The sequence below is a fragment of the Convolutriloba macropyga genome, chromosome 5 (assembly GCF_964194025.1).
Source record: "Convolutriloba macropyga chromosome 5, txConMacr16.3, whole genome shotgun sequence".
Taxonomy (NCBI): Eukaryota; Metazoa; Xenacoelomorpha; order Acoela; family Convolutidae; genus Convolutriloba; species Convolutriloba macropyga.
This window is the reverse complement of record NC_134472.1, coordinates 44,981,862-44,996,281: the sequence shown is the minus strand read 5'-3', so window position 1 is coordinate 44,996,281 and position 14,420 is coordinate 44,981,862. Positions and strand designations below refer to the sequence as shown.

At 38.5% G+C, this 14,420-nt stretch overlaps 1 protein-coding gene across 1 annotated transcript in view; it reads right to left on the bottom strand.

Annotated features, from left to right (window-relative positions):
• The window catches only part of LOC142340383 (uncharacterized), a 48,742-nt gene extending 44,394 nt beyond the window's left edge, over positions 1–4,348 (bottom strand). Inside the window, exon 1 of the mRNA XM_075390960.1 lies at positions 4,288–4,348. Coding sequence (XP_075247075.1) covers positions 4,288–4,348 — 61 coding nt within the window. The remainder of the gene's footprint in view (positions 1–4,287) is intronic.
• Between the last annotated feature and the right edge of the window lie 10,072 nt (positions 4,349–14,420).

The following is a 14,420-nucleotide window of genomic DNA, read 5'->3' as shown; positions in this document are numbered from 1 at the left end:
TCGAATACTTAACCAGTGGATCCTTACAAGGTGTATGGCTCACTCGTAAAATTTGTATAATTGTGATAACTACCTGGATCATAGAAACATCCTCAATCAGTGCTGATTCATAGCATTTTTTAGTTTGTATTTTCACTGGGGCAAAATGATGATCATATCACGTTGTGCCCTGTTAAAACTAAAAGTAACCTGTCCCCCTCAGCACCATCCAAGACCACAACTCCTACTCCCACCCCGAACCAACTATGCTCCCCTTTAAACTCAATGCCAGTACTGTCCCTGCACGTTTTCTTCTGTCAAATCAGTACTCTACACTAATTCTGTCAAATCATTAGTATTTACACTTGCAGACTTTCCAGATGCAATTAATAATGTACTTGTATGTTTCCTAAAACGCCCTTATTCTGTCGTTAAACGTTGGAACTCCGACACCTCTCCGGTAGTCCATGGGAGCTTTCTGCAGGTACCTAATCCACTTCATGTCTCCCGAAACGGCATGTTTGATAAAGTTATAAATTGATCAGATCCATCAGAACATCAAAAAGAGTTGTTTGTGACACTTAAAATGGGGTTAGGGGAGGGAAAATGAAGGGAAGGGCGTGGTTCGCTCATCATCGTTACATAAACATACAGGAACGGTTTTTTACTATGAAAAACATTGCCAACTGTATTACCTATTTATTTAACTTCTTAGGACTTCGGGGCAATCTGAAATGGAAAAAAGCACTACCGACAAAAAACCAGTATGTTACACCAAAACAACTGCAAATGTGCTCGAATCTGACGTTGTACTTAGCGACTCTAATAAGCCATCACTTTTCATTATTTGCAAGGATTTCAGTGGTTTACTGGATTGTTACTGGAATGACGCTGAAAAGCGAAGTTTTTCAGTGAACAGAGTTAATTTTGTTTTCATGTATTGCAATCGCACGATTATATACTCAGCATTGATTCTGGAATTTTTATCGTGTAAGATCTGACAAATTTCTGACAAAACGATCTTGCCAATAGCCTGTAAGGGGATGCATCTTCTTATCAGATCTGATATGACGTTTATCAGATCTTACACGATAAAAATTCCTCTTATAAGATCTTACACGATAAAAATTTCTCTTATAAGATCTTACACGATAAAAATTCCTCTTATAAGATCTTACACGATAAAAATTCCTCTTATAAAATCTTACACGATAAAAATTCCTCTTATAAGATCTTACACGATAAAAATTCCTCTTATAAGATCTTACACGTGTCAGAGCGACAAAGAGAAAAATATCTTATACGGTCTTGTAAGACTTATAAGACATTGTAAAAATGATTTTTTGAGTGGCAGGGACTTTCTCCGAAGCGGTGATTATCAAACTAGGCTTAAATTGTTTTTTCAAAGACCAAAACTATCTTGGACTGCTAAGTTTAGCCATAGTACCCAGTTAAAACTCACATTAAAACTGCCGCCAAAACAGAATCAACAAGCATTTTTTTTCATAATTGGTTAGCTGACCGATTCTTTTTTTACTTTCATAGGACCTTGACTACGTTATAAGATTATGCTTAAAAAATTAAAACATGTCATATCAGATCTTACACGATAAAAATTCCGTCTTATCAGATCTTACACGAAAAAAATCTCGTAAGGGGAATGTTTATCTTATCAGATGTCTTATCAGATCTTACACGATAAAAATTCCTCTTAACAGAGTTTTTATCGTGTAAGTTCTGATAATAGGAATTTTTATCGTGTAAGATCTGAGCAGATCTTACGCGATAAAAATTCTTAGTCAGCATCCTATCAGATCTTACACGATAAAAATTCCAGAATCACTGGGGCTATCAATCGAGACTTTTCTTTACATTTGATTGTTTCAGTGAATTGAGTATGCGCTACAACATTTTTTTCAAACATTTAAGCATAGGTTCAACTGCAAAATCTAATCACAACCAGAAACAATTAACACTCAGTAAGAAAGAACAAGAAAGCTTGCTTGTTCTGTGCCTGGCACTCAATGTTCCCACTTTCGCATTTGAAAGCATAAGATATATCAATATATCTGATACGGTATTGCTGAAACATTTCTCTTAACAACCAAAAAGTTTTTTATCTACAAAACTCATTATAATTAGACTGGAGCTTGGAAACAAAAAACAGGGCCAAAACATGAACCAAAAGTCCAAGGAGTATTCAATTTCAAAAAACTTAGTTGCACTTAATTTTTTGATAAATAATATTGAAAGACCTTTCCTCATACGTGTTTTTACTATAAATTCTGACTACCTGGATAATTTCACAACAACTGATGTTTTCTGTTATCGATAGAGTAGATAATTTTCACAATTGAGAAAAATGTCTTATAAAAATACCACTTCATACCCCCTGCTATAGCGAAGAAAACAAAATACGAGCTAAAACAAAGATTAAAATTAGCTCCCTAATAAAGCACACGCCATAAAAAATTCATTAAAAAATCTTTTGAAATTAAAAAAATTCGACCTGAAATGATGGCCAAAGTAGCTAATTCGATTAGGATTTTCAAAACAGCTGTTTTCCTACTTAGTGAGAAAAAGTAAAATTTCGAATTTATAAAAAAATTTAAGGCATACAAAATTGCATACGAGATTATTGTGACAATGTTGCTCAGACAAATTTGAAATCAAAAAAATCAAATGATAAAATGTTTTTGTCTAGTTTTTTCACCTCCTGAAAGAAGTTTTCCTACGTGATAGGTTTTCTTATCTTTGAGGCAGCTTATAAAACAGGAGTATATCTATGGTGGACTTTTGGTATTAATACTCTTTGACACTTTATAATATTATTCTGCAGACAACTTGAAAGTTTTCGTTCTTTTAAAAAAACGTAAAGGTTGAAAGAACTATAAGCTAAGTAAAGAAAGCATCAAAACCAAGACCATAATTATTAAATTTTTATTAGAAAGCAAATGAGACCTATCAATTATTTTTTGGACGCAAGGACAAATTCAAATTATCCTTTGGCAATGAATTAATTTAGTGATTAAATTGGAATAAGTTTTTTGTGAAATATTTTTATATAACAGTAAAAGAAGCAGTCATGGCGACGCTTATCAGCGAGAGCTCAAAAAAAATTTTTTGTACTACAAAAATGACCATACGGCAACTGTTTGTTTTCTGCTACCTTTTCAAACCCAGCTAATATTACGCCGCAAAATTTGCTTTCAATTTACATCAAAGTCTTTAAAAATTATGAAGAGTTCAATGAACAAGGTCTGCACCTATATACAAAATATATTATACGAAATTTGTAAATCAGTAAAAGCTGACTCAATACAAAAGTCTGCACCTGACTACTGACATTGGTTGTTGTTTTACTGGTTGACAAAAGTTCGTAACAAAAAACTTCAATAGTGTTAAATCTGACCAAAATTTTTGAAAACCGATCAATTTTTTTTGTTATTTTGAAATCAAATCAGTGGAAAGCAATGCATCGTCAATAAGAATGATCAGCAAAAAATAACGCAATTTCAATCAACGGTACATGCGGAAAGAGTGCATGATGTTGCTAAAACACAAAAGTCCTAGTTTGTTTCAGGTTCGATTTGAAAAACAGAAATCTTTTTTCTTCGAAACTTCGTAATATCTTTTAGCCAACAATGGGCAGATCTCTTATAACTTTTTACCTTATTACAGGTCCAATATTAAAGGAACATTGGACAAAAAAATTGGTTAAAATGGGCGCGAAACCGTCAAAAGTTCACAAAAATTACAAAATCTTGAGTGTATATTTGCCAAAATGTTTAAAATTTTTTGTTTGTGTTTTCTGTGCATTCTTGTGTATTTTTGGAAACATTGCGAAAAAAGTGAGATATAATTTTAAGGAGACCATTAAAAAACCACTAGTTGCTTGAATTGATTGAATTCTGACCGAATAAAAAATGAGGCTATATTGCGTTACATTGTGGGTCAAAATTGTTGCTAAAGGGATTTGTGAACTAATAAAAATATTAACCCTAATTAAGTCATAAATGCGACCAGAGACTTAACGATTCAAAGCCTATTCATGATCTTAGTTCTGTAAATGACGCTTATCGTGCAAGATAAAAGATCCGGAAACTTATATTGCTAGCTGTAACTAACAGTCCAGGGGAATGGAATTAAACGAGGACGAGGCAATGAAAGCCTCAACCAATTTAAGCGAGACAAAGTATGACCAAGTGTCTTTTGATAATGGTCGCGGATGCTAGAGTGTTCACTCCTCAATGAATACTTCTTGATAATCAGTTCATCTTGGTGCAGAGTAAGTAAAAGAAGACATACCGTCGTAACTTGTGGTGTCAGTGATCAACTCACTCCCAATTGTTCCCACAAATCCAATCATCTAAAGCGAACGCAAATTGTGCAATCGGAAGTTTTCCAGTCCATTTGCATATTACTTTTGTTAAATCTTTTTTACTTCCTTTTAACATTTTTAGTGAATATAGAACTTGTAACTGTTCTTGTTCATTGGACACTTTTTAAAATTAATGTTGTGTTTTATCACTTATGAATCCATTTTACTTCAATTATAAGCACCCAGTCAAATGAATAACTTGATATATTTCCCCAGCCATGAAAGTTCTAAATAACAACTTTTAACTTGGCTTGACAATACCTTGGTAATATGCATAATGTCTGACTAACAGATGCAAAGATCTTTGAAGTTCGTAAATAGCTTGACATTTTCTTACCAAGAACTCCTATCAATATATTTCAATTTTCGTTCAACTGGGTACGTTTTCCCCAAAATTATACCCAGATCTGTGCCAAAAATTCTGCATCACAAAATTATTTTTGAAAATCTCTTTATTTCAAAGGTAATAGGCGGAAAAGGCAGATGGACGTATATAAAGAAGGATATATCACTATAAGGAACGTATATGTGTACTTAAAGTTAACCCATATTTCACTCTAGCCCATATATAAGTATTCAAGCGTATATTTTCATCACAGCTTTGGTATTTGTTTGAAAATTTGTAAATTGAATTGCAAAGATTTAAAACAACAAGGAGTCTCGGAAATCTAATGTTTGGACCCCGCTCAAACAGTTTTGGCTTAATTGTACACCAGGTGAAGAAGAGACAGAAAACTTTTGGTGTATCCATTTAAACAACTGCTTTAACTTGCTCCGAACTAAAGCTGCTTTAACCTGCGCCAAACCACTATACAAATTAAACAACAACTCATTAGAAAGACTATGATACCTGATGTTAAGCAGAGCAAGGGACACGACAAACAACAAAGTCATTTAAAAACAACAAGCATTACTCACAACCAAAATTCATTGTCCATCTTTTTTTAAATTAAAAGTTAATGAAAGGTTCAAAATAGCATCCAATATAAACTGAAGGAATTCAAAAGACTTGTATTTTAACAGAGAATAATTGTGATTCATTCTTGAGAAAATTGAGAAATATTAAGAATCAACAAATAGAATTAAAAAGGGCAAACTTAGAAAAAACGTTTACACTTTTTAAAAACAAATGATATCAAAATCATGAAAACCACTGGCTATCAACTGAAAACTTTCATTGGATTCCTTTATGCCTTCGAACAAAACCATTTAGACCTGTCATTCTTCAGAATGTCATAAGACTGTCACGAAAATAGCACAAAATTGAAACCAATTTTGCGAATGAGTATCAATTTTGCAAAAAGAATTTTGCCTAAAAAGTCAAAATGTATTCACTGAAATATCGAAGATAAAGAATTGCGCCTTATTTCAGCCGCAATAATGTGATCTATGGTTTGTTATTGAGGTGTCATTAATGTGATGATCGGACAAAACAACAAAACAAAACCTCAAATATTGGAATTTCTCACAAAATATTTTAAAGTTGAAAGAAAATTTGTTTCATCAACATCAAAACAATTACTTAGAAAATAAAACGCAATGAATAAAAATTTAAATTCACTCGACAAAGATCTCTGAGACTACGCTAAAAATAGGTAGCAATAAGATTTAATTTAGCAAATCTCAAAAGAACTTTTCTTTGCAAACAACCGTGAGCTTTCAAAGAATAAAAATAAATGGTTCAACTTATTACCACTCTACAAACTCTTGGAACATTTCATTTGTTGATTTGAGAGTACAAAATAACAACAAATAAAATCAGAGTTCAAAATTGCACAAACAAATTTACGCAAACGGTGTTGAAGCCACAACACCTTCTGCTCTCTACTGAGATTATCATGTATATTCATCAACCTCATTTGCCAGTTTATTTACCTACTCAAATATGAGGTTTGATTGGAATTCGTTCTGTTTTCTGACTAAAAAATAAGAAAAAAAACAAAACAAATGTAAAAAACATATACAGCGCGCAACTACACTCCGAAATATTCGAATTCAAAATTCGAAGAAAAACAAAAGTGGTATTAATTTTGTGTTCTCTGCCCTAAAACAAATAAAATATGTTCCAAATCTTGATGGAATGGCTCATATGACCAAAAGTCATATATATCAAAATCGACGATTTTTGGGGTACTTGTTGAGTTATAATACCTAAAAAACTTTATGTATTTATTGAAAGCATTATATAGTTTCTTTATAAAAAGTCTTTGACGCCAAATTAGAAATTTTATTAATAAGACACGATGACTGGACTACAAAAAGAACATAAAAAGCTGGCACAACTCAAGAATTCACGAAAAATGTACGAAAACAATTTTCCACAGCCATAACAACCGTGCGCTTTACACAAAATCCACAAAAAGTTTGTTCATTTAAACATTATTTGAACGTAAGACTGATGTTCAGTAAAACTGATGTTCAGTAAAACGGAAACAGATTTGCCTGTAACTGTGATGGAAAATTTGAAAAAAAATTTGTTTGAGAAGGACAGATTCAAAATACGATCAGAATTCTGTTCAATTGCCAGAGTCAATCATGAGACCAAAACAAGCTTTTCTATCACAGTGAGGCTGTTGAAAAACGCAATTGGTCTCAAACGCTGATTGGAAGTTTTCGTTTGGCAAAAGAAACTCATAATATATCAAAAATATGTTAAGCACTTTCTAAAAAAATGGGCTAATTAGGGAAAGACAGCAAAAATGAACAATAAACCCATATCTGAGCAAAGAAATATTGTATCAGCAGTTTTTATATCTCCGCTTCCTGTCAAGCTAGATAGAAAGGTTCAAATAAGCAAATTTGATGCCGTTTTTTATGAAAAAAGAAAAAACTGCTGATTTTTCAAAAATTTAGCCTAAAGTTTAGACAAAACAGTTGGTTCAAACAATTCATCAACTCCTTTTTATCTTCAAGTTTTAAACCATTGAGACTATCGTTTAAAATTTATAAAAAATTTTAGTGGAAACGTGATTAAAATTGAATAAAAAAATACGAAAAACGTGAACAAAGCAACGGAAGTTAGGTTAACGTTCATAAAACCATAAACCTGCTTAACTCCTGGGAAAAAACGAAATTCAACAAAAATATTTTAATTTGAAATTCTACGCTCGACAAGCTTTCTAATGATACCTAATAAAAACCCAGTTGACTATATAGTTCCTCCAGCACTTAAGTGGGTCGGAACAAATAGTTGTTGCAATTGACCAGGACTGAGATAAAAAACATAACATTGTTTTGCCGATACATTAGAAATAAGTTATATTATAAACTCAAATTAAAAAAACGGAGTCACACTTGATACACTAGAAGCCGAATTTCTCCGTAAATAAGGTATTCAAACTAACAAAATCATATTCAGACGAAAACGTTTTCTCCGTTCTCTCTACTTTAAGATTAGGTTAATTGAGTGGTCTCTGTTTTTGACTTTTTTCAGCGTTTTTCCCTGGGTCGAGGTGTCACCGCTAAAAATCGCTAAAAGATGTAAGATTTGCGGTGAATTTGAGTAAAAAGTGTAAGATTAGCGCTCAATGTGATCAATGCGGTGAAAAAAACTTTTAAGCGGTGAAAATTTTTTTTTCACCGCTAAAATCGCTAATCTTACAAAAATTCACCGCTAAATTAATCGCTAATCTTACAAAAATTCACCGCTATGAACGCATTGAACGCTAAAAGATGCGGGCGCTTTGCGGTGAAAAAAGTTTTTTTTTCACCGCTAATCACCGCTAATCTTACATTAATTTTTGACCAAACCTCGACCCGGGTCATTTAACTGCGCATATCTTAACACCTTATCCTTTTCACTCTGCAATATAGCAGTCGAAATTACAAGCATGTTTTCTCGTAAATAAGCGGATAATTTTAGTCCCATGATGTTCGGTTGTGATAGTTTCATGTCAAGTCTCACGGACCATTGAGGCAAGGCCATGGAACGCGAAGCATGGCCAAATGATTATAGTACCAATTATTCAAAGGATAAAGGTGATCAAAACACTCTTTCGTATCTTCAATTCAAGTAACGTATTAGCATTGTTACGTATTAAGATTGTAACGTACATAGCAACAAGTGAGAGTTTAGACGGCAAGGTTTTTTTGATGCTCTTTTACTGGTTTTTTGTCTGTTTTCATTGACGTCAGAATCAGTTCATAATCGATCAACAATCGTCTAGAGAACCTAAAAATATTAAGCCTAAAACCGCCTTATTCGATACATTATATCATGGTATTATTTACTTAAAATTAGGTTATACGAACTTTTCCGGAACTTTTTGTGTATATTAGACGCAATTCTATACGTAATTTAAATACTCGATTCTGATTGGTTAATATTCTCGCTTAGATTTATTTAGTTACTAACATCCTCCGGCCCAGAAGAAGATGCTGGGAGAATTGGTACTAATTTTACAAGCGGGCGAACGAGCGATCCGGAGGACGTGCGCAATACGGCGGAGCGTGCGACGCTGTCGGAACCGTAACGAAGTTCAGTGATCCGAGCAGTGGGGTAGTAACCCCTGGGTTGGTCTCTTCAACTACCCAAACCAAATCACCGGTCCTAAAGTGATGCTCGGCAGGCGTCTGCCACTTGGAACGTCGGTTCAGCGCCGGTACGTATTCTTTGATCCAACGAGACCAAATAGCGTTAGCGAAAGACTGCGCGCGGGCGTAACGTTTACGGTGATCAAACTCATCTACGCCAATGATGGACGGGAAACTACGTGCCTGGTTACCGAGGAGAAAGTGATTAGGTGTTAATGCTCCTAGGTCGGACTGGTCGGCGCTTACGGGCGTTAGCGGACGTGAATTAAGTGCATGTTCGACCAGACAAAAAGTAGTACTTAAAACCTCATCCGTGAGGCGACGTGTTCCAAGGATTGTGTAAAGTACGCGCTTGAAACTACGTACTAGCCTCTCCCAGATGCCACCTTGGTGTGGCGCACTGGGTGGGTTGAACCTCCACTTGATGCCTTTGTGGGCAAGTTCCACGGCGATGTTGATGGTGTTCCACTTTTCGATGTTCTCGCGTAGTTCTTTTTCCCCGCCAACAAAATTAGTACCATTATCAGACCAAATAATTGTCGGTTTGCCTCGACGAGAGACGAACCGCTCCACTCCCATTACACAAGAACTGGCGTCCATGGAAGGAACGATTTCAACATGAACGGCTCGAGTAGTTAAGCATGTGAAGAGGAAACCCCACCTCTTCTCGGTATTCCTACGTACAGTAACATACAGCGGGCCGAAGTAGTCGACCCCGGTGTTTGTGAAGGGAGGAGACTGGTATGCGAGTCTTTCTACTGGGAGGTCAGCCATGATTGGTTGGATAGTGGCAGCTCGAAACTGTCTACACGTGACGCAGCTGGATTTAATTGAACGCAGTGAGGATCGTAACTTAAGGATGGTATAACGTTCCTGTATTTCAGCCCTCAGGTAGTCAATACCTTGATGATGATGTTTAACGTGCGTGTGCCTGAGGAACAACTTTACAAATGCATGGCGTGCATCCAGAACGATAGGATGTTTTACATCAAAGTCAACTTCGACCAACCGCTTGATGTGGCCTGCCGATCGGATTAGACGATTTGGCCCAATAAAGGGTGAAAACGGGGCAATACGGCTACTCCGTTTAACGGGTTTGTTTTCGAGGAGATCTTTTCTCTCCGCATTAAATGACTCCCCTTGGACAAGGTACTGGAGATGACGCTCGGCTTCGTCAAGCTCCGTGGGGTCTGTGACGCTACCATCGGCATTACGGTAACGTTCGTGAGAAGGTAACAAGCGGAGCGCGTACGCTGTTATCCGTAGCAATTTCTGGTAAGAACTGTACTTATCGAAAGGAATTAGTTGCGGGGGCGGTTTCTTAATTGACTTGGTGACGGATGCGGCCAATGATGTATTGGTTTCGTCAGTTTCCTTAGTTACTATACCAAGTTTGATGTTATTAACTACTTCAGTGCTTGGTTCGAACGGGAATTGCTTGGTTCTTAAGAAATCTGGACCTCTCACCCAGCTACTTGATTGCAAAACCTCAACGGACATACCACGAGTGCGGGCGTCTGCCGGATTATCGCTTGAGGCAACGTGGTTCCATTCGTCAACGCTAGTGTGTTCTAAGATTTCGCAAACACGGTTTGCAATAAATATTGGGTGCTTGGTTGCAGAGTTAAGCCATTTCAAGACAGTGGTGCTGTCCGTCCACATGAAAACCCTGTTGACTTTTACTGTGAGAGCTCGACAGATATCTTGTTTCAATTCAGCGGCCAGTAGCGCTGCCTGTAATTCCAGCTTTGGAACAGTCATGACCTTCATAGGTGCTACGCGAGCTTTACCCAGGACAAACGCAAGCTCCGTTTGGGGCCCACTCGAAGTAGTTACTCGAGCTCGGAGAAATGCAACGGCACTGAAAACTTCTTGTGAACTATCGCCAAACATGTGGAGTTCCAGGTCTTCAAAGTTTCCAGAAAAGTAGCTCCTTGGTGTAGTGATTGCGGCCTTCAGCAGTGCCCTTTGGTAATTCATCATCCCAGTGTTGCCCGCTGGCACGCCAGATGTCCTTTAGTAACAATCGGGCACCAACGGTGAATGGTGCTACTAGGCCGATGGGATCGAATACCTTAGACACTAGGCTCAATACCAAGCGTTGTGTTAAAGACTTAGTTACTGTACTGGAGGTACCCCGACTCACAACTAGAGTATCATTGTTGTGATCCCATTTCAACCCCAGCACGTGCGAAGATTCCTCCTTAGATGAGGCAATTACTTTTGGTTCGGTGGACTGAGGTGACCCATCAATTCGATCAGCCAGATTTGGTACATTGCTTACAAACTTAGTAAGCTTGAACCCACCTAGATGGAGAAGTTGCACCAACTCCTTCGATCTTTTGAGAACCCTCTCAGGTGACTCCACCGAATCCAAGTAATCGTCCATGTAGAAGTTTTCTAGGACGGCTTTGGTCGCTTCCGGGTACTGAATAACATTGTCTCGGGCCGTGCGTTGCAGTGCATAGTTAGCGCATGTGGGCGATTCTTTAGCCCCGAAAATATGGCGCGTGTATTGATACACTACAACATTTGTTGTGGGGTCCTCCCGCCACAAAAAACGCAGTGATGGCTGGTCACAGTCAGGGACAACCACTTGGAGGAACATACCCTCAATATCTGCGGACACGGCGAATTGATGTTGACGGAACCTAAGTAGTACGTGGATTAGGTTTTGGAGCAGGTCGGGGCCAGTGAGCAAAGATTTATACAATGAAGTACCGTGGAACTTTGCTGCACCATTTAATACCCTACGCACTTTCCCCGGTTTGTTCGGATTGATTACGGGATGATGTGGTAGGTACCACTCTTTATTCGACCGCTGCTCAACCTTGTGAGAATCAGGGACTGTAATCAAGTAACCTTTTTCCAAGTCTTCACGGATGGTACTAGCATAATTTTCTTTCAATGATGTATCTCTCGAGAGCCGCTTTTCGAGAGACTTGAGTTGTACCAGTGATGAAAAGTAGTTATTCGGGAGTTAGATGTTGTCATCAGCCCATAACATACCGACATCGTATCTTTGGCCGTTATGGAAGGTTGTTGTTTCAAGTATTTCCTGCGCGCGAGCATCCGCTGCGGATCATGGGTCAACTTGCTTGAACGCGCCGTACGATTCCATATCATACCAAGATTTAACCTGACAAGCTAATTCAAAATCCTGTTCAATACTGGCTTTGAAACACACTGAGACTAAACTTGAACTTGACGGGAGTGGGCCACTTAAAACCCAACCTATGGGTAAGCGGACAGCAAACGGTGAGCAATTTTCGTCGGCTGAAAAATACTCTAACGGGCGGATGGCATGGTAGACATCCTGTCCAAGTATCATCTCATTTTCTCCATAGCTATATCTTACTGGATCTAGAACTGCCAAATGTGGGTAAGTTTCTTGCATGGACTTGACGTCAATGATGTCGGAACCTACGTTTAATGTTTCCCTCACGTAGGGACGCACAGTGAATGCTTCGAAGTCTTGGTCTTTATGAGGTGTCACAGTCAATTGAACCACCTTTGTGTCTATGAGTTCTTCCGTGTTTATACCCTTGACGGTCAGTTTTAATGCGGTACCCTGCAAACCGAGTCTAGCTGCGAGACTATCGGACACCCAAGAGTTACTGCAAGCGGTATCGCATAAAACCAACGCCGTAGTACTAGTGCCAGAAGTTTCAGTTCCGTGACCTGAAGGAGGCCTTTAACATCCGTCACGGAAGACAAAGTGGTTGTTTTGCTTGGTTGCTGTTGACCCGTAGATGGCCTACTTGTACCTGCGTTCGACTTCGAAGTATCGATGTTGTTGTTTGTTGAGGGTTTAGCTGGAAAAACCCTTTCAGCTCCATGAAGTAAGGTGTTATGGGAGCTGTTGCAACCATCTTTCCTACATTTACGGGGACTCGGGCATTGCCTAAACATGTGTTTATCACGCAAACAAGAGAAACAGAGCTTTGCCTCAGCAACGAACTTGGCTCTCTGTGTGGGGGTCTTTTTCTTAAAGACACGGCATTCCCACAACCGGTAATTGCCTTTGCATACAATGCAACTGGAGATTGATGTTGACGGAGATCTCTGTTGCGGCTTAGGGTTATTCTTCTGTTGTTTATTTGCAGCAAATGCCTTTGAAGCAACTTTTGATCTTGTTACTGAGTTGTTGGTATCCTCAGTCCTTGCTTTAGTTGCGGTATTCTTCATTAAATCGTGCGCTTCGGCCTTCTCTTTTAACCAATCGTTGAATTCAAGAAGAGTAGGTTTCACCCAATGCTTTTTGACCGTGAAGAGTGACCATGACTCCTTCATATTGGGTGGTAGCTTCTGTACGACAGTGTTGAGAAGCGCAGCACTCTTTAAATCCGAATCATTTGACAGCGATTTAAATACCCCGACAAAACTTGATATGCACCCCGAGTAGTTAATGATGTTATCGCTATTGTGCATCTTCAGTGGTGGAAAGCTGTTGAGTTTGTCCAAATGTGCACTTACAACCGCCTGTGGTTGGCCAAATTTACGTTCTAAGGTCCTCAGTGCGTCTTTGTACATTGCGCCGCAGTAGGCGAACTCAGCTATAGCTGTTTTAGCTTTACCTGTTACGAGGGTCTTAAGGTATGTCAATTTTACATCATCAGTTAAGGACTGAGAGTCAATTGCGCTTTTAAACTGACCATACCATTCGTGCCACTGTAGAGGATCCCCACTGTATTGTGACAACTTCCATTCGGGTAGTGGGTCATTCCTCTTGCTAGATAAGGCGTCAGTGAATGCCTTAATCAAGCTTGCATTTTCAGATGCTGGCACTGGAGGCGTGGGATGCGGTGGGCCACCCCAACACAATGGTATCGGAGCAGTATGCCCGTATTTTGGATGTATAACCGGCGTGACGAAAAGTGGCGCGATGTTAGTAGTTGTACTAAAGGGGTTAACAGGGATGCTACAGTTAGCTGCGTAGTTGCTTGTTGGATTATGTTGTGCACTCATTTGCAAGGTGGCATGGCTGATAGCAGGGTTAGCTGTGCTTGGGGGTAGGTACGGTTGAACATTTTTGAAGATGGTAGCCTTATTTGTCGCCTGGTTTACGTTTGGGGGCTTATCCCGAGGAAAACTCCACAAGTTTAGATCAAGGTTACAGTTCAGGGGAGGTTTTGTGCTGCAAAACACGGTACCAGGCGGGTTTGAGGCGATTGGACAAAGTTTTGCTGAGGAATGTTTTGGGACGGGTAGGTATGTTGCTGTGCTCGCTGGGATGTGCAACGGAATCACAGGAGGCTGAGGATTAAAAAATTGTTGAGGCGGGATTACGGGAGTTGGGTTCAAGAGTGGGTTTAGAGGTGGAGGGACCTTATGCGGGGAATGGGCAATAGGGATTTGTGTTTGGTGTGTAATGTTACTTTGAGGTGGATTCTGTTGTTGCGGATTGTGAGGCTTCGACATATGTAATTGACAAGGTACACTGGAGCTTTTTGGACCCAAGAACTGATTTACCTGTGGGTTTGCTGAAAAATCAGGTACAAAAATGGAGTTCGTTGGTGCCATAACG